At 35.5% G+C, this 27,434-nt stretch overlaps 1 protein-coding gene across 3 annotated transcripts in view; it reads right to left on the reverse strand.

Annotated features, from left to right (window-relative positions):
- The window catches only part of PCDH9 (protocadherin 9), a 1,263,257-nt gene that overhangs the window by 993,882 nt on the left and 241,941 nt on the right, over window positions 1-27,434 (reverse strand). Inside the window, exons 3-4 of one of the 3 annotated variants that reach the window (XM_072410492.1) lie at window positions 16,416-16,493; window positions 11,659-14,625 (exon numbers count right to left, since the gene is read on the reverse strand). The exons of the other annotated variants lie outside the window; for them this stretch is intronic. Of the exons in view, the coding sequence (XP_072266593.1) occupies window positions 14,455-14,625; window positions 16,416-16,493 (249 nt within the window). The 3' untranslated portion in view covers window positions 11,659-14,454. Of the gene's footprint in view, window positions 1-11,658; window positions 14,626-16,415; window positions 16,494-27,434 lie in introns of those variants that run through there. 3 annotated transcript variants of the gene reach the window in all.

A 27,434-nucleotide genomic window follows, 5' to 3' on the forward strand; every position in this document is an offset into this window, starting at 1 on the left:
CATGATTTGTATTAGAAGGAGGTGATCAACATTGTCAAAAGCAGAGGAAAGATCAAGGAGAAGGAGCAGGAAAAAGTTGCCTTGGGACTTAGCTCTGATGAGGTCATTGGTCACTTTAGTAAGGGCTGTTTCGGTGGAATGGACTAGAAAGGTCAAGGAGAGAGTTGGTGCTAAGGTAATCGGTGAGTCTTTTGTAGACAAGGCGTTCAAGAAGTTTGGAGACATATGGGTTTAAGGGAGATAGGGCAGTAGTTGGAGGGTAGGGAGGGGTCCAGTGAGGGTTTCTTTAGGATAGGGAGAATTATGGCATGTTTAAAAGCTGAGGGGTATTTACCGGTAGAAAGGGAGAGGTTGAGTAGTTCAGTCAGGGCAGGGGCCAGGATGGAGGAATGGGCACGGAGTAGACCAGAGGGAATTGGGTCAAAGGGACGGGTAGTAGATGGAGATGATGAGAGAAGAGAAGAGATTTCGTCCAAAGTAACAGGGCTGAGAGAGACCAATGATGATTTACAAGTGGAAGGGGTGGGTATGGTTGGAGTGGTTCGGTGAGCAGAGACATCATGTCCGATTTTGTCTATTTTATCTCTAAAGTAGGTGGCAATGTCCTGGGCAGAGAAGGATGTTGTGGGGGGAGCAGGTGTGGGGTTTAGGAAGGAGTCAATTGTTGAGAAGAGGTTGTGTGGGTTGGAAGCTTGAGAGGAAATGACTGCGGAGAAATAATTTTGCTTGGTGACAGTGAGCTCTGTGTTAAAGCTTTGCAGCTTGGCTTTGTACTCCATGAAGTCAGAGGCCAGATTTTCTCCACTTATGCTCAGCTGCAAGAAAAGTCTTTTGTATCTGTTTGGTGTGATTGTTGTGCCAGGGTCGGGGGTTGGCAGGGCCGGGGTAGCGGAAGGTGGCAGGGGCAACTTTATCCAAAGCCAAGGAAAGAGAGTGGTTTACCATGGTGGCAGCTTCATCTGGGGAGGTGATTTTGGAGAGAACAGGGGTTAGGGATTCAAGGCAGTTTGAGAAAAGGTTGTGGTCAAGGGAATGGATATCTCTTTGTCATTGACCAGGTCTGGGATGTGGCAAGGGAGGGCAAGAGTTTGATAGGTTGAAGGTGATAAGGTTGTGATCAGAAATAACAAGACTGACCCTCTGGGATATGATGATTCAGTCAAAGAGATGGTTTGATGAAATACCAGTTCAGAATGGCAGCAGCAGAGGATGTGTTGGAGTCCAGGTGGATAAATAAGTCCAAAGGCAGGAGATGGGAGTGATAGAGTAACATAATATGTCCAAATCTGTCCCTGGATTAATTCCCATTGCACTTGTAATTTAGCACTTAAGATTTGGGCACGTGACCAGGGTCCCAACGTGACCTTGCCTGTTGTTTAAATATACCAAACCATTAAATGTATTCAAATTATGCTGCCCACCTCAGCTTGCACCTGTAGAATTCTTGCAGTTAGCTACCTATTAAATATGTGTTATTGAAACTGTACCCAGGTCTTTAGCTCAAATTTATATGTAAAGATCTTAAATTCCTAAATCCACAGTGTAGAAGAGTTTATTATAATTAAACAAAATTTTAGCGTTCTTTGAGCTCAAAGATGAGTATGAGTTTAAGATACTTGATGTGTTCAAAACAGAATGGGTCTGATTTATTATGACTCTCCAAGGCAGGGGAGGATACACTTTTATCAGTGAAGCTTGGTGATTCAGCACACTTGGAATGGATTTCCTAAAAGTCATTTGTTATTTGTTAGCAAACGTTTTCAATCCTGAGCCAGATCCATTCCAGGTTTTCTGGATCACCCAGCTTCACTGATGAAAGTGTATTGTCTCTAGCTTTGGAGAGCTTTAATAAATAAGGCCCAATGTGTAGATTTTCATTTCATCTGGAACAAAGAACTTTACTTTGGTACCCTTGTTTGTGAATAGTGTTTTGTAGAAGTGGATCCTGGCTGATGAGCACCACATTTTGAAGCCTGTCTGTACTGTTGAATATATATGGATCCACTTCTACAAGGTATGGAGCATATTTTTAATAACTTTACCGGTGTGATATATTTATTTATACAGAGATCAAAAGTATGCTATGGAAATGGAGTCACTATAGTATGACTAAGGAAGAGTTACTTATTAATCTATATAAAGGGTTAAATTATATAGATTGGAACGCTTACATTATACAGAGTTGAAAACATATTTAGCATACACCAAGGGAAATGTTGCTATATTTTTTTTGTTTTCAAGCGGCATGGTTGGGGCGAGTATGTTATACAAGTAAATTAAGTGAGTATGTTATACAAGTAAATTAAATAAAGTAAGTGCACCATCTGCTAATATATATTTATTTATATTTCTTTTTAATAATATTATTATCATTAATATTGTTATTTACACTTGAAAACCTTTCTTTTTAACTTGTACTTATTGTTAATAATATTTGCAATTTGTAATAATATTTGCAAATAACTGCTTAAAAATATCAAAACGTTAGCTGGAAAATATGCACACACTGATAGCAGCTGTGTGGGATGAATTAATTCAGAACTCACAAAAAGGGTACATGGTCTGTTGAACCAATACAAAAGATTTCCCCAAGCAAATATGTATACACCAAAGAAATAGAATTGAGGCATCAAACCCACTGTAGCAAACATTATATGCTAACATATTAACATATTATTAATATTGTCTCTCTTGGGGAATTTCCCATTTACATGAATTTTTGGTAATGTTCTTATTAAAAGTTTTTCAATACTTGGAGAACTAACTAAAAAAAAAAAAGAATTAACAAAGACCTGTAATCTAATTATAAAGAGAATGGTGCATTACATTTCAACTATAACCAATTAAAACATTTGCTTCTTTTTTGTTTAGTAGTGGTACAATTATTATGCAACTAAAAATGTTCCTGTACCTAGTAACTTAACAAATATGTGAATGTGCCTACTTTTATTTTACAGCATAGGTTGTGTTAAAACAAAGCATCATGGGAGAATATTTTCCAGCGTTATTCAGCTATGATGTGTGGATGAAGACCATTAAAAATTCAAATTTATGTACATGTTTTAGGCAGTTAGATGCTGGCGGGTTACCATAGAAAGTACATTTTTCAAATTAACTGTTAATTAAAACTCATCACTTTAGACAAGCACATAATCTGAAGCCATTCTCTTCTGTTGCTGATGCAGCACTGCTTCCTTATCCTCTGAAAAGACATACACAGTCATCTCAAATAAAACATACTCATTTGCTTATCTCTTGTTTTCCCTCTCATGTATCAGATTGTTAGCTACCTAGGTAAAGTTGAACATGAGATGGGCTATGGAATCTGTGCCCAAAAAGGTAGCCAAAGAAAAAAGATCTAGTCATTTGTTTTCTCTGCCGTTTCCCTGAAAATGAACTTTCACTGTTACTGACTGACAAAATGTTGTTTTATGTCTTAATGATACATTCCTTACTCCTGGTTATCTAGATTTATATGCTTACTTGATAACCTTTGCAGAGAATTGCATATACATGATGCATGTGGCTACAGTTCATGCTCTGTTTACAATGTCTTCATTTGTAGCCACCATTTTTGAGATCTGAACTGCGACTACGGTCATGATTTAGCTCTGCAAGGCTGGAGAGGATACACTTTCATCAGTGAAGCTGGATGATCCAGCAAACCTGTAATGGATTTCTTCAAAGTAATTCGCTATTTGCAAGCAAATATTTAAATCCTGGACGAGATTCATTTGAAGTTGGATGGATCTCCTTGCTTCACTGATGAGTGTATCCCCGTCAACATTGGAGAGATTTAATAAATCAGGCTGTACATTTGTAAATACCCACAATCCTGAAAAACAATGCAGGGCATGCTGGAAAACTGCATACACATTATGCCTGTGGCTACAATACCTGCTCTATTCACAATGCCTTCAGTTGTAGCCACCCAGTTCCTGGGAGCTGAGCTGAGACTACAAGTGTAAACATCCACATTCTTTAAAAACAATGAAAGAAATAGATATTCAGTTTTCTCAAAGGCAGGATGCTGAAATTGCCATCACTCTGCTGTCCTCTTTAAAGAAATAAATACTAATCGTATATGTTTGTGTCCTTGTTGCTTTTTATAAATAATCCGAGGATTGTGATTAGGATATGTTTGTAAATCATTCTTTACAAGCCTAAAAATCACCTTTTTTCTTAAAAATCTAATTTATTCTAAACACTAGAAAATGCTCACCAGATACCCTGTGCTCTGGAGCATATTTGTGGCACGCTGCCCTTCAACTGAATTGAAGCATGAACCTTGGAAGTTGCCAACCTCAACCAAATATTGTAAGTGAAATAAAAATACATTCTGCTTTTTGTGCATGCACTAGACCATTCACTCCTTGTTAGAGAATAGGCATTGTCTTTTCAAAGCACTTGGAAATTCAAAAATGCAAATCATATGCCTTTTTTTCACACCTATGGCGAGAAGGCTTAAACATTGTCTTTTTATTCATCATTGTTTCCCATCACTACCTGTTATCACTCTTCAACTGTAAATTTAACTGGAAACATTTTGCATTGTACTACATTATCTGGTTAATACAACCTTGTTACATCTAAAACTTTATATACATCACCACAGGTGGTGTTTTATAATTGAAAAACTGATGATAGAAATAATAATGTATTTTTTTAATACAATTGGTATAGGTTATGAGTTTTAAATACAAAAAAAAGCTTTGTAGATAAAATTGCTTTATTCATGGGAGCATTTAAGGAGAAGCAGCTTCATTAACTACTGATTCATAAAATTGTAGAATCCCCATTGATAGTAAAATCAGGCAGAAGATCATCTTCATTTTATTGAACAAGTTGCCAATCATTAGATTCATAGAAGGAAGCCTGAACTGAATTAAGTTATTCAGGGCAGTGGTGGAAAACCCAATCGCATTCACTTGCATCTTTTTCTTGTTTTTCCCCACAAAAGCAGCATTGTTCGTGTTGAAGTATTCCCTTTCACTCATTAAGAAACTCTGCCAAGTTGATGGTGAAAGTCACACTACATTCCCAAGTGAAAATTAGGCCAGAGGTACAGCTATGAAATTTGAATGCACTAGGCATAAAGTTCATCCGACAGGCGGCTTCATGCAAATGAATGTGAGAGAGCCGGACAGTATAATTTTATGGATTGGAGGCAAGCTGCACTGAAAGCTATTTATGTATGTTGTCTAAAGCATGTATGCTATGAAATTACACTGGTTATATGCATCAAAGATTCTCAGTTCAAAGAGCATAACTTATCCAAGGTGATAATATAAATGTCCACTTTCATAGATGGATGACTACCTCAAAAAATAAAACACCTTTCTTAATGGGAACTAATTAAGACTGTAGATTAAAAGGGATTTGGTGGTATAAAAGTGTCAGGCTGATAGAGAACTTTTTATGGTTTGAAAATGAAGAAACTGTTTTAAAGTCATATTTTTGATATCTCTATTTTTTGACTAGTGGTGTGTTTATTATAGGACAGGAGGAAAAAGAAATTCAAGGACATTGCAGTTATCACAGCCATGCAGGTATATAGCAAGCTATTTTTCCTATTGGATAATTGTATGTGATTCTGAGAATAATAGCGTGTCATAGAGATTAACCATTTTGGGATGACATACTACCCGTGTGTGTGTGTGTGTCTATATATATATATATATATATATATATATATATATATATATATATATTTAAATGTATGTATTCCTCTTAGCAAAGGGCTAAAAGCAGTTAAAATAATATTAAAAAAACAATCCCAGGGACACAATCCCTGTCAATGACTGACATGAGTGAAAAAGAGAACAAATACATATACTATATTTACATAATAATTACTGTGATAGGTTATTACAGTAATCACATGTTCAAGAGCCAATGAACAAGGCTCTTGACTGATACACAGCTGTCCAATGACAACTAATGTCTGGGGGCAGGTTGGTGCAGAAGTTAGTTTTCTAAATAAATAAAAATAAGATAACATTTCGGCTTGCATGTGATTGCATAAATTAAGTCATAGCAGTTTAGTTTAGTTATTGAGATGAAGGTATGCTGACTATAATCCTACAATCATATGCAGTAAAACATTTGTCAGCAATTTTTCTTGCTCATAATGGGACAAAAAAAATAACTTTTGCAAAGTGGACTTACTCTACACCTTTAGTAAATCCACCATATTATCTGCTATTTTATATAAAGTGACCATCTGTACTGCTGTTGTTCATCTTTTTTAATTTGTGACAACCTTATGTTAGAATACTCAAAGTAATGAATACTCTATTCCTGGGTGGCCAAAAAGATTAGGTGTAATTCAATGATGATATATTATTATGTTCTTTTATTGGAGCTACCTTTACACATAATCTGGGGCCACTGTGCACATGAGTTTACAACAGAATACAGAAGTCTACAGAAAGCGAGATTGATAGGTAAACTCTCAGCCTGAGTAGATTAAATGAGGATACTGAGACCCTTGGCTGATTTTCTTTCCTGTGGTTACTTATGCAAGGCCTGTTAAAACCAAACATTTGCATCATGTTTCTTTTTACTAGACTGCCTTTGATTTATGTTTCAGATGTTAGTACCTCTCATCTTTAATTTATAGGGTTTTCTTCGCATGTAACCTATTTTAAATGCATCTGTGATATCATTCTGAGGTCTGATATTAACAAGGACGTTAGTAAATCAATCATTGATAATTTGCACAATCATATTCGTTTTTTACACTTCCTAAGTATGAAAATGTTGTGTTTTATGGAGTTAGGAATTAGGATGAATAATGGTCTAAATGACGAACTTTGGTAAACATAACATGTAACACTGTCAGTACTATTGACTGTGAATTTCATGGTACATTACAGCAGGGCTGAGTGTTATTTCAACTCATATGCAAAACTTGTAAAGCTCCAGTTAAGCCATACCACATCCATAAGCTCTCCCACCAAGACTGAAATCTTCTACCCAGCTTCTTCCAGGTTGAGTATCTTTGGCCATGTTGATTGTCTGGCTGATTGGCACATGCCAGGATTGTACCCTAAGCTGCACAAGAGATGCTTAGTTGCACAGACATAGTATAACACACAATATAGTATAACAAAAAACACAAAAATCAACCTGAGACTGGTGGCCGTCAGATAGTTCCAAACAAATTAGATTCCAGCTTGTGCAATCCAAATCCCAATTACTATACCTGTTATTGACAGGTATAGTAGGCTGCTGGGCAATGACAGCTTTCTTCATCTAATGGCCGAATTGGCTAAGCCCCAATATACCTGTCATTGACAGGTATGGCTAGTTAAAGAATACAAATTTCAACTTGTAATTTCTGAATCCAAGCAATTTTCAATCCATGTTTATTCCAATCCATTGCTTGTTGTTGCTGCTTATAAAGGATCTATATTATTATATATGTAGAAGAAAAATGTGGTTCATTATTTAAAAATAGCCAGAAGATTTTCTACTGTGGATTACATATTTGGTCACAGCTGTGCATCTTAACCATTTTAAATATTTTTGGTTATTTTGCTTAAGTGTGGAGGGGGGACGTAATATTGTCAGTTTGACTGTGACTTTTTATCAGAATTGTATTTTGTTTACATATAATAGGAACAGGAAGGTCTCTATTCATAAAGCAGAGAATGTGACATTTACTGAAAAATTCCCTGGTGGAGATCCTTCCAGGTCAATGTGTTTAAATGGCAATATTTGATTCGTCACCAGGGAATGTTTCAGTGAATGTCAGTTTCACCCCCAAAAAAGACATAATTTGTCATGTTATAAAGTTTTAATTGAAGTAATAGTAAACATTATTATATAAATGGGGATGGTGTTATTCATTGCCTGGTTACAACCTTGAAAATAAATGACATGACATTGTGTCTTTATTCCAAGCATAATATCGTCTTCTTTTTGTAAGTGAGATTATTTTGATATTTTCTTTGTCAATGTAAGCTATTACTTTTGTTCTTTTATCTGAGAAAAGTGAGATGTTAGGAGATGGATTTGTCAGCAGACAAACTTAAAATGCATGCTGTTTGTATTTCTAGTGTTGCCTTGAGTGCTCTGGTGCTTTTTATTCCTAAAGCATTTTTCTTTTTTTACCAATTCTTTACTTTCTCTACCAATACTGGAGGGTTAAAACATTCATAAAGAATAAGATGACAAGTCTTGGTTTATTGCCCCTGAGAATGTTTTGAGTGAATGAAACAAACAAATCTTATTTCACAGTAAAAGTCAGATGAAGCCTTTGGTTCTTTAAAAAAAAACATTTTTGCTAAAATTCAGCATCAATAGTTATGAACATGAAATAATAAACACATTTCATTATTTTCATAAATGCTTTATTGTACTTTCTATATGAATGACTCACATTTTTTATCTAGACCCTTTCCATACTTTCCATACCAGAATATATACTGGCTCGCTCTCTCTGTCTACAGTTGGCAAGTTTGACAATACCATGGATGGCTTATATGGAGTTGTCCTTCTGCATGAGTCCTATCTATATCTGTAACAGTTTGGACCATATGCTACACGTAAACTTAATAGAACTATTACTGTAATTTGGTAATGTGGTATGCATCTTACTCTGGGTCCCCCCATCCCAACTCTGCACTGCATTCAAAATTCTGTTTCTGCCCTTCTCTGGATTTCTACCATACCTTTGTAATCAAGTCTTTTTTGCCTTCAAAATCCCACACACATCTGCATTTGTGACATTTTTCTTTCCCTAGTCTATACTCACCTGTCCTTTTCATTTTTTACCTTCCACTTCCATACCCAGTGTGTCCAGCATTGAGAACCTCTATGCTGATAGCAAGCAGTCTCATGAAAAAATCATGCAACACTGTGAAGTCAGCATGAGACATACCTAATCCGACAATATCTGAGACATCATGAGGTGATGAGCGAAAAGGCCTCTGCCATTTCTGTGAACCGATTTCGCAGAACCATCAGAAGTTCGAGGAAATAACAGGATGATTCCCATAGGCTGAGAAAAGGTAAACCCTGATGACCGCTCAAGTGTCATAAGGATTTACCTTTCCTCAGCCAATCACAGAGCACTAGAGGTGATGAATGGGGTGCCCTGTCCTCATTTACCTTCTAGTGCCCGAGGATCGCACACTGACAGGAGGATTCCAGTGGCTGTGCTTATGAATGAATTCAGCAGTGGGAATCATCACAGGATGATTCCCATGGCTGCATTCATTTAATAAGCACAGCTGCAGTACTCCTCCTGTCAGTGTGAGTCCCATGGATGTGTTCATTAATGAATGCAGCCGCGGGAATCATCCCACAGCCGCGGCACTCTTGTGTTCTTGGATAGAGAATCTCTATCTAAGAACACATACTACAGTTCTGGTAGGACTACAGGAGCAATCAGAGGAGCAGAGCTGCCATTCGCCATGAGATTGAATTTACAAATCTTGCTCGCTCATCCCTAATTAGCACTACTGTTTTGCAGAAATATTGCACAGATCATTACAAAATTACCAGGAACATTTCCTCCTCCGTACATTTCTTCCATGTCGATATTTACCGCAACATTAAATGTGGGTTACCATGTTGGTATGTAATGAACCAGTGCTTTAATATATAATACGCTATGTGTTCAAGGCAGGGATATGGTCATATCCGTTAAACTGTACATTAGTATTAAAAAATAAAATTAGTGGGCCAGTAAACGTGCACTGGATCTTGTCCAGGACCAAAAACATTTGGCAAGTAAGAGCATACAATTTTTGGGAATTCCTTTTAAAGTTTGCTGAATAACCCAGGTTCTACCATGACAGTCAATTTTCTCCAGTCTTGGAGACCTTTATTATATTCGGTCCCATATGTGTGTCCAATTTTGTGCTGAACATATTGCAAACCCAATAAAAGCAGGCATTGTAAAAGATTGGGCTACAGTGTAAAATAAATAAAAACAAACATTCTGATGATTATAATATGCTGCCTATACAGTGCTCTGTAATATACCAGCACCATATAAAAAAATGGTATTCATGATAAAAATAGTAAGGATAATAAAAGTAATAATAGTAAAACAGTAGTTTCTAAATAAACTTTGGCTAAAATAACCAAGTTAGGATATTTTAATTATACTAAAAGTGTAGCTATCTGCTGAGTGAATTTGTTGCTTGGCTTGAGGGTTTATTCTTTACTGTTTTTATTAGCAGGCAGAGATGTCTTGCATTGCTTGTCTGTATTGTTCAAAAGCTCTACAGCTGTAATTAGGCAGCAGTTAAAGCAAAAACAAAAAGTAACATTTAATATAGAGGCTTATAGGATTCTATGCTGAGCTTCACCAAGCGTTGTTCTACAACACCTACAGCTTGTCTATCTCACTCATTAAAATGTAAAAACAACACATTACATAAAATGTGCTTTTATAAAATACTGTGTATTAAACTTCGGTGTTCAGGAGGATACAAAAGCAAAAACAAAAATGAACATCATCCATCAACAATATGTTATATATCTGCCTCGCAATAGCCTTGTGGCCATAAACATGCCAATCAATGGAGAGCATAATACAGAATTTTCTGAGTGACATTTCATGCTGTATTCATAAGCTAACCTGCCTCATTCAACTTAGCGGAAAGAGAGAAGTTACAAGCTCACACTGGAAAGTTATTGAAATGTGACTGACATCTCAAAGGGTACCAGCAGAATACCATGACCCTGCTCTGAAACATTGCAAAGTTAATCAAAATTATGGATGTCTAGTGCCATAAAGACTTTCTTTACACTAAATCTTCTCATCCACTGTATAGAAAAGGTCATAATCTGCTTCAATTTCCTTCACTTCGGAATGTTCTATCATTTATTTGCAGGAGATGTAGTCAAATAAGTTCTATAACACACTCTTGGAAATGCCAAAGCTTTAAATATAGATTACATTGCAAAAGGTATCCTTGCCCAATCTCTAAAAAAATGCACTGGGCATTCTATAATGATTGTTCAACAGGTCCTCTTGTGACTGCAAATCATGTAATATATAGTTTTACCCAATATTTCAGTTAGGAATTTTAGAAAGCAAAGGAAATATATTTTGTACTAGGACATAAAATTGTTACTTATGTACAGTATGGTCTTATGCTATAATAAAAAAGATGCTGTTGTGCTATGCTTGCTGGCTGAATGATGTTGTTGCTGTTTTGGAGAAAACATGTCAGAAACCAAATTACTATGATTCATTATGCCTTGTACAGGACTTAAAAGGCAATTCACATGAATGTGTCTATTAATCATATTTATCAGCATTGCAATTTTTTGATGAGCCAGTTTTTCCTAAATAATATTGTAAAACATTATTTTTAAAAAATAGAAAAAAGCTCAAGCACAAGTTTTTTTGAAAGCACAGTGTCAGTATTCATTAATCTTCGGCCATCCTTATTCAGAGAAAAGTCTCGTAGAGTGATGAGAACTAACAGATCTAACCATCAACACCAAAGTGTGTATCTCCGAAACCCACCACAACTTTCTCCTTGACATGACCCAAGTTCATATGGTGGAGCAATACATTCATTTGTCACAAATGGCTGCTGATAAGAGATCACTGAATGGCTACAAATCATTTCCACTGAAATGTTTACTAATCCAAGGTAATGATATAACTCGGATCTGCTAAACTCCATTGTTATCACTCTTGTATTTTTTTTATTTTTTTTTTTCTTCTTACAATTTAACATTACATTACATACATTACATTTTTTCTCACAATTTAACATTACATACACATCCTAAAATGGATTAAAATCTTTACATTTCGTTTTTTTTCTTTATGCATTGACGTAAAGCTTAAATAACATAGAAAGTATATACAAATTTAGAATATGGCCATATGGAAAGCATATAACTGTTGTAAATGTTCACTGTTGTTTTACACGGTATATAGGTATATAAATGAATGCACACGTAACCCAATGACCAGCACATCAGTTGCCTGATGTATAGAAAACATTACTGTATAAGCTACCTATACATGGAAAAAAGCCAAACACTCAGCTTGAGAACTCATTGACTGGAATTATGTCTCATGTAGCTAAGCGTTTACCACTACATTAGCCAGACAAGGCCTGGGGTGAGCAAGCAGATAATGCTCACTTAATGCAGAGACTTTTGGCTTCTTAATCATGTAGATCACATTCATTAACTGACTGCATTTTCTAACAGTTCTGACCCAGACCTCACAAATCAACATCAAATGTCCATAAAAATTGGTGGTCTTTTCCAGATAAGGATGTATATTTTTTTCTCAAGGTTATTAATATAGGTACATTTAAATGAAATACTTCTTAACTGGACCATATCCGGAGATCAAATAAGAAACTCCTCTCCAGCACACAAAACAAGAGAGATATTTTAAAAGGTAAATAAAGAATAGTGAAATATGTTCCATGTATGAGTAAATAAGGTGGGTCTCTAGTCTTTTTTTATTTTAGTTTTAGATAAAGCAAGGAAGAATAAGAAATTCTATAGGCTGGTAAAATCTTTAAGCTGTTTGTGACTCCTATATTTTTGATGGGTAATACAGGTAAGCCCTGAGTTAAGGATATCGGACATACAGACGACTCCTAGATAGGAACGCGCTTCCCTGCTCGTTCGTGTGCAGGACAGAGGCTTGATAGGGAGAGGGGGTGGTTTGCATGACTTGCAGAAGAAATCTTTTGCTTTTGCAAGCTTTTGTTACTCTTTAATGACCAAGACAAACTCTGCAGTTGTTTCTGTTTGCATATCAAAACACAGCTTGCACCAGAAGTTAATGAATATCTAGGCTCCATATAGTTTTTTTTTGCTTTGTTTGTGATTAACTCACAATGATGATTTTATACAGTAACTAACACCACGCTGCCTAATATTATGTTGAGACAAACATCTGTCCTAATTGCATTTATTAAAATAATGTACCTGTTCCCACTTACACACAAATTTAGCTTAAGAACAAACCTACAATCCCTATCTAGTAACCCGAGGACTACCTGTATCCCCTAAACTGATATATAAAATATATAAAATGTTATAGAAGAAAAACAGCAATGTTCTTAATCTGCCTTTAGCCTGCCAGAAAGTAAAGGGGAAGCAGAAGAGTGATGAGCTCTCTCCTTTTATCAGTGCATTTGTTTGTTGCAGTACTGATTGGCACTCAGTCCTTACACTACAAGTAATTACACCAGCTGCATTATAATTAAAAAAGCACACACATGTATTAATGCACTAATAAGTACACAACTGTCTAACATATCTGCCTGGAAAATAAGTTTAAAGAGGAACTGAGCCTAAATTAGAAACAAATGAGAGGAGGCAGGTCCATTACTAGACAGGCTATGCCCCGTTCTGTAATATAACATACTGATCTGCCCAAGTATTTTCTTTAATGTACACTACACAGATCGGTGTATGATACTGGGTATCCCAGCATACCAGTGGCTGCTAGAATTGAATGAACTCCCATGGGCATGTGCTGGATTTACATATATCCAGCCTGGCCATTTAGGATGGCTGAAAATTGGGACCGGGTGAAGATGGTGATGAATATGACACAGTTAGGATAGGTGAGCATGATTCCTGCCATCAAGCCAGAAAGACCTCCACAGGTCCAACCTGTCTGCTTGCACTTTAGAAATGAAAAAAAACAATATTTAAAACACAAATGACTCATTTTAAATAGAATTTTCACTTGTTATTGTGCACTATATTTATTAAAGTAAACATTCAATAATACAACACAAATGATGTTTTGTTGTTATTGTTATAGTGTAATTTGGGGAGGAGGGTGGAAAATATTTAGTAAGATTTAATAATACTTTTTTTTTTCAGTAAAGCACAATTCACACAACAAAACACAATTACCAGTCAGTATTTTACATCATATGTACATAGTAAATTAATGTCAATCAAAGTAAGTCAAGAAATGATTGTACAGTGCGGATGGTTTAAAACATTTTGCATGTAGTATAAACCATAAGTAAATAAAATCAAAGTGGTAAAGTGTTTTCACACTCTTCAGGAGCAATGTCTTAGGTTATATTGGAGTCACTGTACATTCTTGTGCCATACATAATGTTCTCTTGGGGAATATCTTGAGGAAGCAGACCAACGAGTGTGGTTTTTCTATGAATAACTGTCATACTTGACCATAATTTGGCAGTACATTTTAAGTTTCTGGGTTTTTTTCATTTTTTATAATAAATCAGGTTGTTGAATTATTTTAACTTTATGTTTGAGTTGCTTAAATATTTGTTTAGAGGCAAAAAAATGTCATGTAGATTTTTAATAAAAGTTCTCACTGTCCCGCTTTTGTTTTTTGTTGTGCTTAGCAGTGGAATAACAGCAATATATTCATCATCTTTATGCAGGTTTTTCTATGCTGAATGGAGAGTTGTTTGCATAGTCTTGTTACATGGCTCCCTTCTAGGGAACATACTGTGAACGTTAAGATTGAAATAGATGTTCGTAATTCTTGTGTAGGAGTGGAGCGTTCACCCACCACAGGTCTTGTAATTGAGAGGGCTGCATCACATCCACTTTCGTTGGCAAGCTAAAAAGCGAGGGTGTTTTCATTTTTACATGTGTCTTCATGATTGTCTTCAGATTATGGACTTTCTGGAAAAAAAAATACAGTAGTAAAATGTTCATAGAAAAATAGTTACATTTAAATGAAATAAAAAGCCATAACAATTAAGTAATTCTCCACACAACACAATACTTAAAAGGTTAGTTGGGAGGGAGCATTTTGAGATTCCAAAAGTAGTTATTATTTTATATTGGCAGTCATTAACTGACTGCTATCAGTAAAAAATGACCCAAAGGAGCATATTTTTACTGAAAAGCTGATAGGCCCCATCTACACTGCTCTTTGCTGGACTTACTATGGATTGCCACATTTAAAAGATCAGGCCACAATGTGCATCCAAGTGAAGCTTCATGCAGTTTCACCCAAGTCATCCAAAAATAAAGGAAAATAGGTCATGTGACCTGCTGTCATTCATTCGCATAGCTCTGAGTGAGCCTTGTGATTGGAGGAGAGTACACATGTATTCACATGTATAAAGCACATTTCGGTGCTCTAAAATGTGAAGAGTCTGATTATTTCGTGCCCCAACAGGTATGTAGTGCACATCACTAGTCAGAAACAAGACTGACATGAAAATCCTTAACAAATAATGCCACAAGGACAGGAAAGAATCACACCACACACTGTTAAAACACATTGGGCCTGACCTATTAAAGCTCTCCAAGATTGGAGAATATAGACTGTCATAGGAGAACCTGGTTGATCCAGCAAACCTAAATCAAATTTGGTCAAGGTTTTAAAGCATTTGCCAGCTAATAGCTAATGCTTTTTGAGAAATGCATTGCAGGTTATCATTGATAGTTTATCTTCTCCAGTCTTGGAGAGCTTTAATAAATCAGACCCAAAATCTTGATTCCCTTTTTTAACAAGCAGCAGAAGTGAAAGCTAAAGCATAATCAAAACCATCATACAGTATGTTCATTTATATCTGTTCTTTTTAACTAATTCCAGACTCAAGATCCCTTCCACCACTACCATCATAATGAGTCTCTCCACCATTAGAACATTATATCTACCTTCTTTTCCCAGGTGTTTTGTCCTCGGAATCACTTTTCTACTCTGCTTGCATATTGATCCTAAGTGTTGCTAAATCATTCTCCTGTGATCCCCATGGTAAAGGGTGGGTCCCTTATGCCAAGTACATACAGGACCTGACTTACATAGTTAGATTGAAAGAATACATACGTCCATCAACTTCAATCACTAGTAAAATAAAAATATCTGAGATAAAAACCCTATAAACATAGTTGACCCAAAGGAAGGCAAGAAAAAACCTGGTACAATTTGCTCCAACAGGGAAAAAAATCCTTCCTACAATGCATAATCTAACCCACCCTATGTATGAATATATCCTCAGAGTATAACTGGATTGGTGGGTGTGTACGACTACAGAGGATTTATTCATACATAGGGTGAATGCAGCAGTTAGAGGTTTTTTTTTTCATTTTATTTATTTTAAAGAAAAATATTTTTAAATGACAAATGAAAATCATTATTAAAATATAATTTCAGTTTTTCAAGAAAAGCTAAAGTAGTATGTCAGTTATATGCATTATTGGATGGAGAGATGGAGATCAAGATAATATGGGGAGATATATGATTTAAGAGAATTACTGGTAAGTTAACAAAAGAATAGATAGAAATGAGGATAATGGGAGATAGTGATGAATGGATGACTACATCACTGGTTGGATGGATAAATGAGACAAGAAAGAATGGAATTGGAGATGTGTAGAGGGCAGGGGATGTGAAAGGAAACATAAATATGTAAACAGAGGTAGGTAGAATAGAAGGTGATGTTTTTTTGTATAGCTTTTACCTGGAATTTTTCTTCACACTGTGTGATACTCTTCTGGTTCAGTTGGATCTCTGGCAAGGTGTTTTCTGAATTAATTATCTAGGGACAAAAAAAAAAAGTTTGAAAAAAAATCCAGGTCTCCGAAACAGACATTAGTTATCAAAATAAATTTGCATTGTGGGAATACACTAGTACAAACACACACAGAAAAAACTTACCTGCTAGATCTGAATCCAGATATATTCCAGAGATTCCATTATGAACATCAGCTCATTTTTCAATTCTTCATAGTTGATTTGAAGAGATGACCCTTCTGTACCTCACTGGTGGGGGTTCTCAGCTGACACAAGGCACCAAACAGTATCTCCCAATTGTAGCAACTGGAAGATAGAGCAATTCTCAGCAAATGAGAACCTCCCATTTCTTTGACCTTGCTGGTTGTGTTGATGTCATCAGCATCTTCATTTTTCATTGTTGTCATCAAGTAGTTGGGAAATTTCCCACACCTCTGGGCCATGAATTTTTGTCTGCAGATCTGCAATAGTCTGCTCTTTTTTTATAACTAATAATGGAATACATTATTATATTATATCATTTACCTGACTTGGGGCCCTTCTTACACTTACTTCACTAAAATACTAGATTTAGTTGGACTACTGCTGGATTCTTTTCAACATTTATTAGATTCATAGCAAGGGACACCCTGTAATGATGATCAAATACTTAACAAAATGGTCAACATGGGGGAAGGTGTTTTTGTTCTTACTTATAAATAACTTTTATTATTAATTGTCATTTTTAAGCTATTCTTCAATAAAGTTAATAGGTAAAGTGTTCATTGGATTCTCCTACCAGTTGAAGAGTCAGTTGCTCCCTAAATTACAATACTAGCCTTTCATAGGCACTCATGGCTTGAAAATATAGGTCTGTCAGCATGAAACGCTACTTTTTTCTTATATTTGATTTGAACTTTTTAATAAGTACTTTTTTGTCTCAATAACAATACAGACAGCAATATAATTTTAGGGCCTTGAACCAATGTTATATTTAATTTGCTGAATTTACTTTACTCTCTTTGATAGTAAAACATAGACCTTATCGGTATCTGTCACAAGGATTTTTTTATTGTGAACAACAATATATATTGTTTTACAGTGCAAACGAAACGTGTAATGTTAGTACTGAACATCAGCACTTGGATAGTTAATTGCTTAAACAAAAGACAGTAGAAAGTTACAAGTGGAACGTTTACTAAATACCCATTTGCCATGTTACTGTTTTGCCCTAGAAAATAGATGAACCATTGGTGGTTTAGAGTACCCAAAGGTGTCATGAGATACTATTAATTGGATTTGGCCCTACCTGTGTAGAACAATATTGTTTATTTTTAGTTTGTGCAAGTCAGTTATCTTGTAGTAAGCAAGTATAGTCAAATGGAAAATGATGACAACCTGGTACTGTTTACTTTTCCTGATATATCTCAGATATAATCTCTGCATACCGTATTTGTAGGGTGTTGGTAATATTATAAGACAGATGTCCATGAATCATTTGAGCAGTTTATCAACAGAAGCAATAAAAAGACATATTTTACTATAAAAACTGGATTCCTAATTCTCCCTTTTCTGTTTAGAGTCCTGCATCGGCAGGGTCATATTAGGACACTTGGGGGCCAGAGAAACCTGCCAATGCCATTTCCTCTGCTACCCCTATGTCCCATCACCATTTCAGCCTTAGTACAAAAGTACAAAATGATGCAAAATATATATTTTGAAATATGACAGATTAAATTTGTTCTTTTAGAGCGTATTAAAAGTGTCATGGTTAAATAAAACCAGAGTTTCTTACTGTATAGGTGGTTAACATATGACACCAAAAATATGATTTTCTTACTCTTTTCCAAGCACAAGTTGTTGGACCCTCAAACCCTAATTAAAAATGATAGAGGAAAGAAGTAAAAAAGGAACCATATTAAATTAACATAATAATAGGTAAAACATAATAACCTCATTTCCTGGCTTCCAGCAGTATTGACAAGGTGAGTGTGACATCACTGGGTCTTCTTGCAGAATGTTGCAGAAATCGAGGATACCAAACCTATGAGAACTTGTTCCTTCTCTTCTCTAGGATCCCAACTTCTCTAAAATCCCGCTGTCAGGCCCAGTGACATCAGCAACATAAAGAGACTGCAACCCAGGGAATGTTTTTTAGCTTTTTTCGCTTCATTTCTACTTCTTTTAGCATTTCAATGTGTATGTGTTTGTGGAGGGGGTACTGCCACAAAGTGTTTGAGTGCACGATTCTCTTCTTATAACCAAGTATACGTAAAATCTTTAGGTGCGCTCTTCTAGGTGTAACCTATGTCAACCATAACCTTTGGTAAATGAATTTTACTTTTTCTTTGGCGGTTTTAAAAAGGATGAAGGAAATTAGTACCAGAGGCTGTAAAAAATCTATACATTTTGTGTTGTCAGTACTACAACATTTATCGGCCCATGGGTCAAAATAACCCTCTAGCTTTTTAGATGTTGAAATAAGTGAAACAATATCCATTATCAAAAGATTGCTGAGGAGCATCAATATATAATGACAATTGCATTATAGAAGTGTGAGAACAGGCATTATTCCAAAAACAACGCTATTATCTCATTAATGTTCCTCTGCACAGAATACAATGCATTACTCATCAAGTCTAGACATTTTGTCTGAAGTATAAGGGATTATGCTAGAAGCAGCATTTCATATTTGAAAGATAATACAAAAGCATGCTTTTTAGGAAATAAAATTTCACTTCTGTTTTAATGTATTGCTATCTCCGCCCTCTCCTAATAATAATGTTAATAAAAAGATAGGTGCAGGTAAGGGCTATTTTTTCTAACATGATAATTAAAGTTTATGTGAAGCCAAACATTTTTTTTAATTTTGGATAGGGTAGGAAAAGGGTGTTAAAATTCTTGTTGAATTATTGTTTGCTGTTTGTATATCATTGGAGACATTTTCCTTTATTTTTTTGTCTCAGAGATACAACAGAACGTTAGAGGAAATTTCTCAAAGGAAGGGGGATTTCTATCCTTTGGCCCTTTGGCCTCAGATGGACATCAGATGATGATAGCTGAAACGATCATTTGTGATCCTTTCCATTGAAATGAACATGTGCTGTACACACAGCGACATTTTGTTCAACGGAGAGGATGAGGGGACATCACCCCGCTATGCTCCTCTTTATAGGAGTCCACAGTGGTCAATACGATTCAAGATTTTAAATTGATAAACAACGTGCACATGTAAGTCACGGTCGCAGTTAAATTCATGCTTGTATGGGGTGAGAGTCTAATTGGTGTACATAGCTTAAGATTCTACTGCGAAGTGTCCTTTGGTTAAAGCCCTGCTGAATATGCTACTATTGTAAAAGTGCCTAAAGAACACAAACATGTTTTGTATTATATTAAAGGATCATTTAAAAGCTCCCCTTCCTGAGGACCCCACAAATCCCTTGACCTATACAAAGTTTCTCAAGATCTTCCCTAGGTGGCCTTCTTAGAAAGGCATATCTACTACTTTAAATGACTGACTATAAGGAATATAGTGTTTCTATATAGAGGGGTTGCAAATAAAACAATAACATGCAGGGATCTCATTTTTCAACTAGTTGCACATATATTCATACCATTCCCACCCTTCACAGAATCAGTAAACACTGTATTAGCTTAGCCAATCTCTGCATTGACATGGATGGATACAATTGGCTTTCTGGTTTACTATACATTACGAAGTAAGATGAAAGGTTCCCTATATACAATCAAAACACAATACGTCAGTTAACTACCTCCCTAGAATTTGTATACAACAAGAAAGTTATATATATATATATATATATATATATATATATATATATAATATTTACATGTTTCACAGCATTCTTTAGGGGTATATTGGTTAATCAGAAAATGCTAGATAAGGAAAATATAAATATTATATAAATATAAAAAATCACAAGACAATATTCCTTCAAAGTTTTCCTACAAGTCGAAATTGTAGTGATGTATTTACCCAAAAACATCCTTTCATCATAAATGGTCACATCGTCACAGGACATGGCATTTGTACCACTAAAATTACTTACTTTTAACTTCACTTATAACTGAGGGCTTTATGGCACGTAGCCTTAGGTTTCTTGTTATGTTTCAGGCCCAGGTTTTCTAAAATAGCCAAAAATAGGCTAATATTTGCCTGGTAGACCATGCAGCTGCTATTTGCTGGATTTTCTATGAGATGTTGGCAATCTAATGACTTGGGCATTTTCATAGACTAATATATACTCCATGCTCTACTTCTAAAATAATGGGCCTGATGTATTAAAGCTCTTCAAGGCTGGAGAGGATACACTTTCATCAGTGAAGCTGGGTGATCCATGGATCTGTTCCAGATATTAAAACATTTGGTAACAAATAGCAAATTACTGTTTAGGAAATCCATTCCAGGTTTGCTGGATCACTAGCATCACTAATGGCAGTGTATCCTCTCCAGCCTTAGAGAGCTTTAATAAATGGTGCCCAATTTGTAGAAATTTGGCTTTAAATAAATCTAAAAATATTTAATTGATATACTTTAGAAATGCATACACATTTTATTTTATCCGAGACTCATATTTTATACATATACACATATGAACTCTTTTAGAAGTCATTTACAAATATTTTTTTTCAATCTAGAATCGAGAAGAAATAACTGGTAACATTCTATCAGACTTCATTGAACTTTACAATTTTGCACTTTTGTATTGATTGCAGATGCTAAATGTGAGAATGTTAATGTTAATTGTTTTTCTTTCCAATATTTGAAGGGAGAAGTGGGAGAATGGCTTCCGTTTAAAATCATTTCTCTAAATAACTGATGTGCTCTTTACAAACCCATTGCAGCTGTAAACACATACATTTACAAATAAGATTTGAAAGAAACTAGAAGCTGAGATTTGTCAGGTGAAAAAAATAAAAAAAATAAAATCATACATACTATGCTTGTTAGCATTATATGCTTTAGTTTAGTGTTTCTCAACCTTTTTAACATAGAGTAACCCTTAAACCATCTTTCAGTTCTTCAGGGAACCCCTGTTATAATTACTGTATCCACAGGTCATAGTACATTAGTGTGGTGGTCAGTGAGAAGAATGCCTCTTACATTGTTGGACATTAGGACGAATGTCACCATAACAGATAGTAAGATCATTGGTGTCACTTAAACTGACCTGAGAGTCACAGCTTGCTCATTGCTCAAGGAAGCTCACACAACCTCTGGAGGAACCCTGGTTAAAAAACATTGTATTAAAGTAATAGAAGTTTGCAATAAGTCCATCAAAGGTGTCTTCACTTCAGCCACCAACTGTCAAGCTTTTGCTGATCCGTGGTATTCAAGCAGAGACAAAATAGGCAAAGCTACTGAAGGATAAGTTTGGAATACTAAAGAATCTGGAGGAAACCTAGAGTTCCATAGAACCTGGTTGTGAAACACTGCTTTAGCTCATATATCAGCAATATTCGGTTGAGCAAACAAATAGAGAACTAGTGGTGGGGTTCCTACGTCACCCGATCTCACGCCTGGGTAGGATGAAGAACAGAAAGAAAAAGAGAAAATGGCGGCGCCCCGGCTCCTCCCTGGGAACGGATGCCAGGACAACGCGGGAGCCAATGCAGGACACTTTTGAGTTTAGTTCTTTTTTAAGCAATAAAAAGCTCTCTTCATTTAAACCAAAGCTATAAAAGAAATATGTTTTGTATAATAAATGTCAGATAATCAGCATTTAATATGAGAGAAGGGTGAAATATTTTCTGCAAACATTGTCATAATTATCCGAGAAAATCTTCCAATGGTTCATCAGCAATGGAACACAGCAACAAGGGCTAGAAATAAAATCAACCCATAGAAAGCACAATTATTATATCATTAACTTTTGAATTTCATAGAATGGGTCAATAGGTAAATGTCATTTGTCACTTCTCTATATTTTTATGTTAGCTACATTCACATACGGCTTCAAAGAAGTAATTTATAAAGGCTATTATTGAGCAAGCAGTAGCTGTTCTGGGGACAATTGCTTCCCACTATTCTTTTCATTGAGTCACTACTGATTCTGCACTGCTGCTACTGCTGCACACTAAAGCAAAACATTATCATGACTTAAATTTGCATTATATGGCTGAGACCCAGTGAGCCAGTCGGAATATTAGAGGAAGATGGAGATGATTGACCAAAAACTGAAATTTATATGGAGCGCAGGGGGGCTGCCTTATATTATATGAACTGCTCTTCTTTTTATAATTCAGTCCCTGTAGTCAGACATGAATATCTCTGGAGGATTATTGGTACTTTGTATGTTTGTTATAATGATATCATGATTTACCTTATAAATATTGTAAGATTCTAAACAAACATACAAACAAAGAAACAAACATAAAAATATATATATACACATTCAACCTTGACAATGAACACAATATTTAAAATATATTCTGTTGTAATAATAATGTTATATCATTTTTTCAATGTGATAATATCATGAATCCTGTTTTAAAGAAAACACTGCTAGCTGTTTGGTTATCAAATTGATGCTTTGAATAATCACTGAGTCTTGGAACAACTGGCTTTTGTTGTGTCTGATATAGAAGTATTGAAGGCATACAACTAAAATTCTCAGAAGGTAACCAGTAATAGCAGGTCACATACTTCTCTTCTGACAGGTGATCCTTTCCTCCACTATTTTTAAAACTAAAACTGTTGCCTAAAGCCGGCAAGCATTGTCAGAAATATTAGAGCAAATCCATTCAGTTTTCTCCAAGCTCCAGTCCACAACAGTTTGCCTTGCTGTCAAGGGTGGGGAGTCTTGCCTTTAACCCTTATAAGCCACCTTAAAAGCCGAATTCCATCTGGATCCTCTTGAAAAACACAAGGTTACCCAGAAGTTTAATGCCTGCTTCCTGTTTGGGCTGTGGGTGGTGAAGGCTCATTCAATGGAGTGCATTGCACAGATACTGAATCATCAGCAGAAATGTTTTTCTGTCAAATGCTCACCTCTACCTCCCATCATCATCATCATTTGTGTAGAAAACTACTACCACTGGACAAAGGTTTAGTGGAGGAGCTGGACATATGCCTAAAGTCAAAAGGTAAAGCCTTCAAAGTAATTCCAGATGAAGGGTACTTTTTAAGACAACAGATGGTATTACAGTCACCTTGTGCTTTGTGGGCCCTTTTTAGTTTAGATAATCAAAGAGATAGTTCACTTTTAAACCTTTTGGTGACATTTATTGTTACTTTATAAAGGGTAGGATATTTTATATGTTCTCTAAATGAAAATGTATTAGAAAAAAGGGTAAGGGTCATTCACCAGGCCGTCACGATGCCGCTTATGACCATCAATGCCAAATAAATATGTCCCTGCATATTACTTTTAAATATGCCCCCCACATTGTACATTGCTCACTGTGACATGACTTTGTGTATAATGGGGGCACTATAAATGTTATAAATCCTGAATTCCAAGGCAATCCTAGATCACGTCAGTATGAGAAAGGTCTTCCTAGGAATGACTGTAGTGGACTATAAAGAAACCAGCCATAGCAGGACATCACTACAAACAACAAAGACACGTTGCAGAATAAATAGACACTCACATTAAAGAGTTAATTTCAACCTCTTATTTTTGCAGTCAAGCTTTCATTTTAGCACCTATTTGAAGAGTCTAGGTCTGCTTTAAGTGGATTTTCCAAGAAATCAGACAGATCAGATCCAGGAGAGTGATGATAGTGTGCACATATTTCTCTACCACTGCCATTTTTAGGTATGGCTTCCTGTGCTTAATTACACATTTAGCACTGGTTAATAATTCAAATCTTAATGTACATTTCTGAGGAAAGTCATGTCTTTATAGAAAGGTTGAAGTTGCTTTTTTTCCTATGTTATCACTTCTGGTAGTTTTCTTCATAAAGCTTCCCTGAAATGTTTATTCACACATTTTCACCATACAAAGCTAAACGCAAGAACAAAAAATGTAATTAGATTTCAGCTTACTAGTCTTTAGATGTGTTACTAGTTTTTAGTAAGTGCTTAAAACATTTTTTTGCATATACAGTTAAATACTCGATCTTGGCAAAAGTATAGTGTGCAGGTAACTGCATATACTGAACGAGTAGTGAAGTGTCATATAATATCATCTACCTATCTGCAAGGCTGAAACACATACAATTTTTGGATACCGCAATGAACTGAACTTCATCATGTTTTGGAAATGTTATCTGGCTAATTATTTTGCCTATGTTCCTCAGACACAATGAAAAAAAAAAACTCTGATTTCAGTAAGTGGTTCCTATGAATATATTTTTAAACACTGGAATTTATTTTCAGCAGAAACCTGCATTAACCTTATACATGACCACATATTACTTTATCCTTTTATTACACTCATGGAATTACTAATCAATCTTTCCTAGTACTGTCATTTCTGCTATGGTATATATGACCAGCTTGGGAAAGGAATTAAGTTATGTTTACTTATCTGCTAGAAAGTAACAGTGTTCATTTCAAATCTCCTTAATATGGGTTGTTGGATGTGAATATATAAAATGTGTGAACAAGTCTCTGTGACAGTACTCTATTTTGTTTATGTCACCTAAACTTGTTGTAGTAACAGTATTTTGGAAAAAAACGAATTATGTATTTTCAAACTTGTCAAAAGCTGACATATTTTTGACAAATCATTATGAGATTATTCAGACTCTGTGCCTTAGCAGCAGCTCCAATACAGGACATGTATATATATATATATATATATATATATATATATATATATATATATATATATATAAATTATATATATATTTTTTGGAAATAATGTAGTGGCCACAGTATAAAATCTTTTCACTATTTCACTATGAAACTGTAAATTTAATTCTAAGTTAAATATTTGTTTTTTTGTAATTTACTTGTTTTTTTAAAACTTTATGGAATATATATTGAGATATATTAGGACCCATTCACCCCTTTGTAGCACATCAGTCTTTCTTGATCTTTTTAACATAGGGAAAGCCTTGAAATAACATTAAAGTTGAAGTATATTAGTGTGGTGGTCAGTGGGAAAAATTCCTCTTACATTGCTGGCCAGTGGGAAGAATGCCACCCTTACAGACTGCCTAAAAGATCATTGATGCCGGTGGTAGCTGGTGGGAGGCACAAATTGCTCATTGCAAGGAACCCCTAGCAACCTTAGGGTTCCACAGAATACTGTAGTATGGTAATGCATGTGCATTAACATACATATCATTAATGTAGCACAATTATTTGAATTGGTTATCCAACACATCCAAAAAAGTTTGCATGCCATTGTTGCCAAGACTCCACAATGCATACCAGTGCATTAGCAAAATATGTTGGGATGGCATTCAAACTGAATCCCTTTACACCAATGTAACCAAAAAATGAATTACAGTAGTATAAAAGGATCATTAGTCCCAATCTCATCTGCCTGAGTATAGAACTTGATCACTACCATTTAGAGATTTTTACTTAATCCCGGTCATGTAAACAAAAATTTTACTAAACCTGAAGAAAAAGAAATCTGTGTATTAGTTGGTGTGTGTAGGCGCCTATCACTACAGGGATTGTAAAAGGGCTCAGAGATTGAGACCCACAAGTAGCAGCAACTGAATTTTCTCCTTTCCTGAGCCTTCTTCCAGCAGGAGGGACAAAGTTTTGCTGGCACCCACTAACTTCTAGTTTCTGTTTGCCCCATCTCCTAAAAATGATCCTGAAGTGTCCCACACCTATCCCAATCTCCTTGTTTGGTTGCATGGCCTGATGTATTTCACAATGAAGGAGCCTAACATATTCACAGTTCACAAGTAGATAAGCATGGTAGGTGTGATTAATAGTCCATGTTATATGTTCACAGGGAATTATTTTTATTGAGTTGGGATATTTCAGAAGCCTCGTCCACTTTTATATATCTTTGTATTTTTTTATGTACTATATACATTTATTTTTGTTTTTTATGTTTCTCTTTGCATTTTGTCCTGAGGACAACATTGTCACTGTGGCAATAATTGAGGGAAAAATCTCCAAAGAAAATACAGGCAGCAATAGAAAGCTAAGAATGTTTCCAACCCGCACCCTGCTAATAAAAAAAGTGTTTCTCTTGATTGGAAAAATATTTTTTCACTTTCTCTTCCAGTGTTCCTATTGCCACCAGGTCAGGCATTGAAGGAAAATCTCATAAATGGAGTTATAGACAGGAAATAAAATGAACTATGGAACAAACTTCTCCCTACATGCTCAAAATCTGTAAGTTATGGTCTTACATACACTTACATGCAGTAAGGTGTTATACCATAAAAATAGGCCACCAGAGAAAGCATTTCAGCTATTAAAACATATAAAGTATTGTTTGGAAAACTATGTAAGACAAGGGGTAAAAACATAAAGTGGTATATATAATAAAGTGGTAGGTGGACAACATGGGTTTGATTGTTTAAAGCTCTGCAAGCCTGCAGAAGATAGACTATCCTGGGAGAACCTGGGTGATGGGTTGTAAACATTTGCCAACTAATAGCAAATTATTTTTTAAAACTTCCATTCCAGGTTTATTGAACCACCCAGGTTTTCTCATGATAGTCTATCTTATATATCTATTTGTTGGAATAGGAGTCACCTGCTAAAGCCTGCAAATAGTTCCTGGCAAGCACTATACAACTCTATTCAGTTTATACGCATTACCTGGTTGGTCATTCATTGCATTGCATTTTTGGATTAAGCATGTAATGAAAACATGGAAGTTTGTGTAGCCTTTTAATGCAGCTGAATGAAAGAGTATGATCTACACTATTATAAGGTGAATTTAGGATGGTTTTGAATAATACAGGTCTCCCTTATTAGGACTAGAAAATGCCATTGTAGATGATCTGTGGCTGAAACCCCGAATAAACGGTGGAGCCAAACATAACCTTAGCCAGGCTGGGTTAAAGTGTTTTTGGCATGGATAACAGCAATCAAGTT

This window comes from Pyxicephalus adspersus, chromosome 1 (genome assembly GCF_032062135.1).
Source record: "Pyxicephalus adspersus chromosome 1, UCB_Pads_2.0, whole genome shotgun sequence".
In the NCBI taxonomy this organism is placed as follows: Eukaryota; Metazoa; Chordata; class Amphibia; order Anura; family Pyxicephalidae; genus Pyxicephalus; species Pyxicephalus adspersus.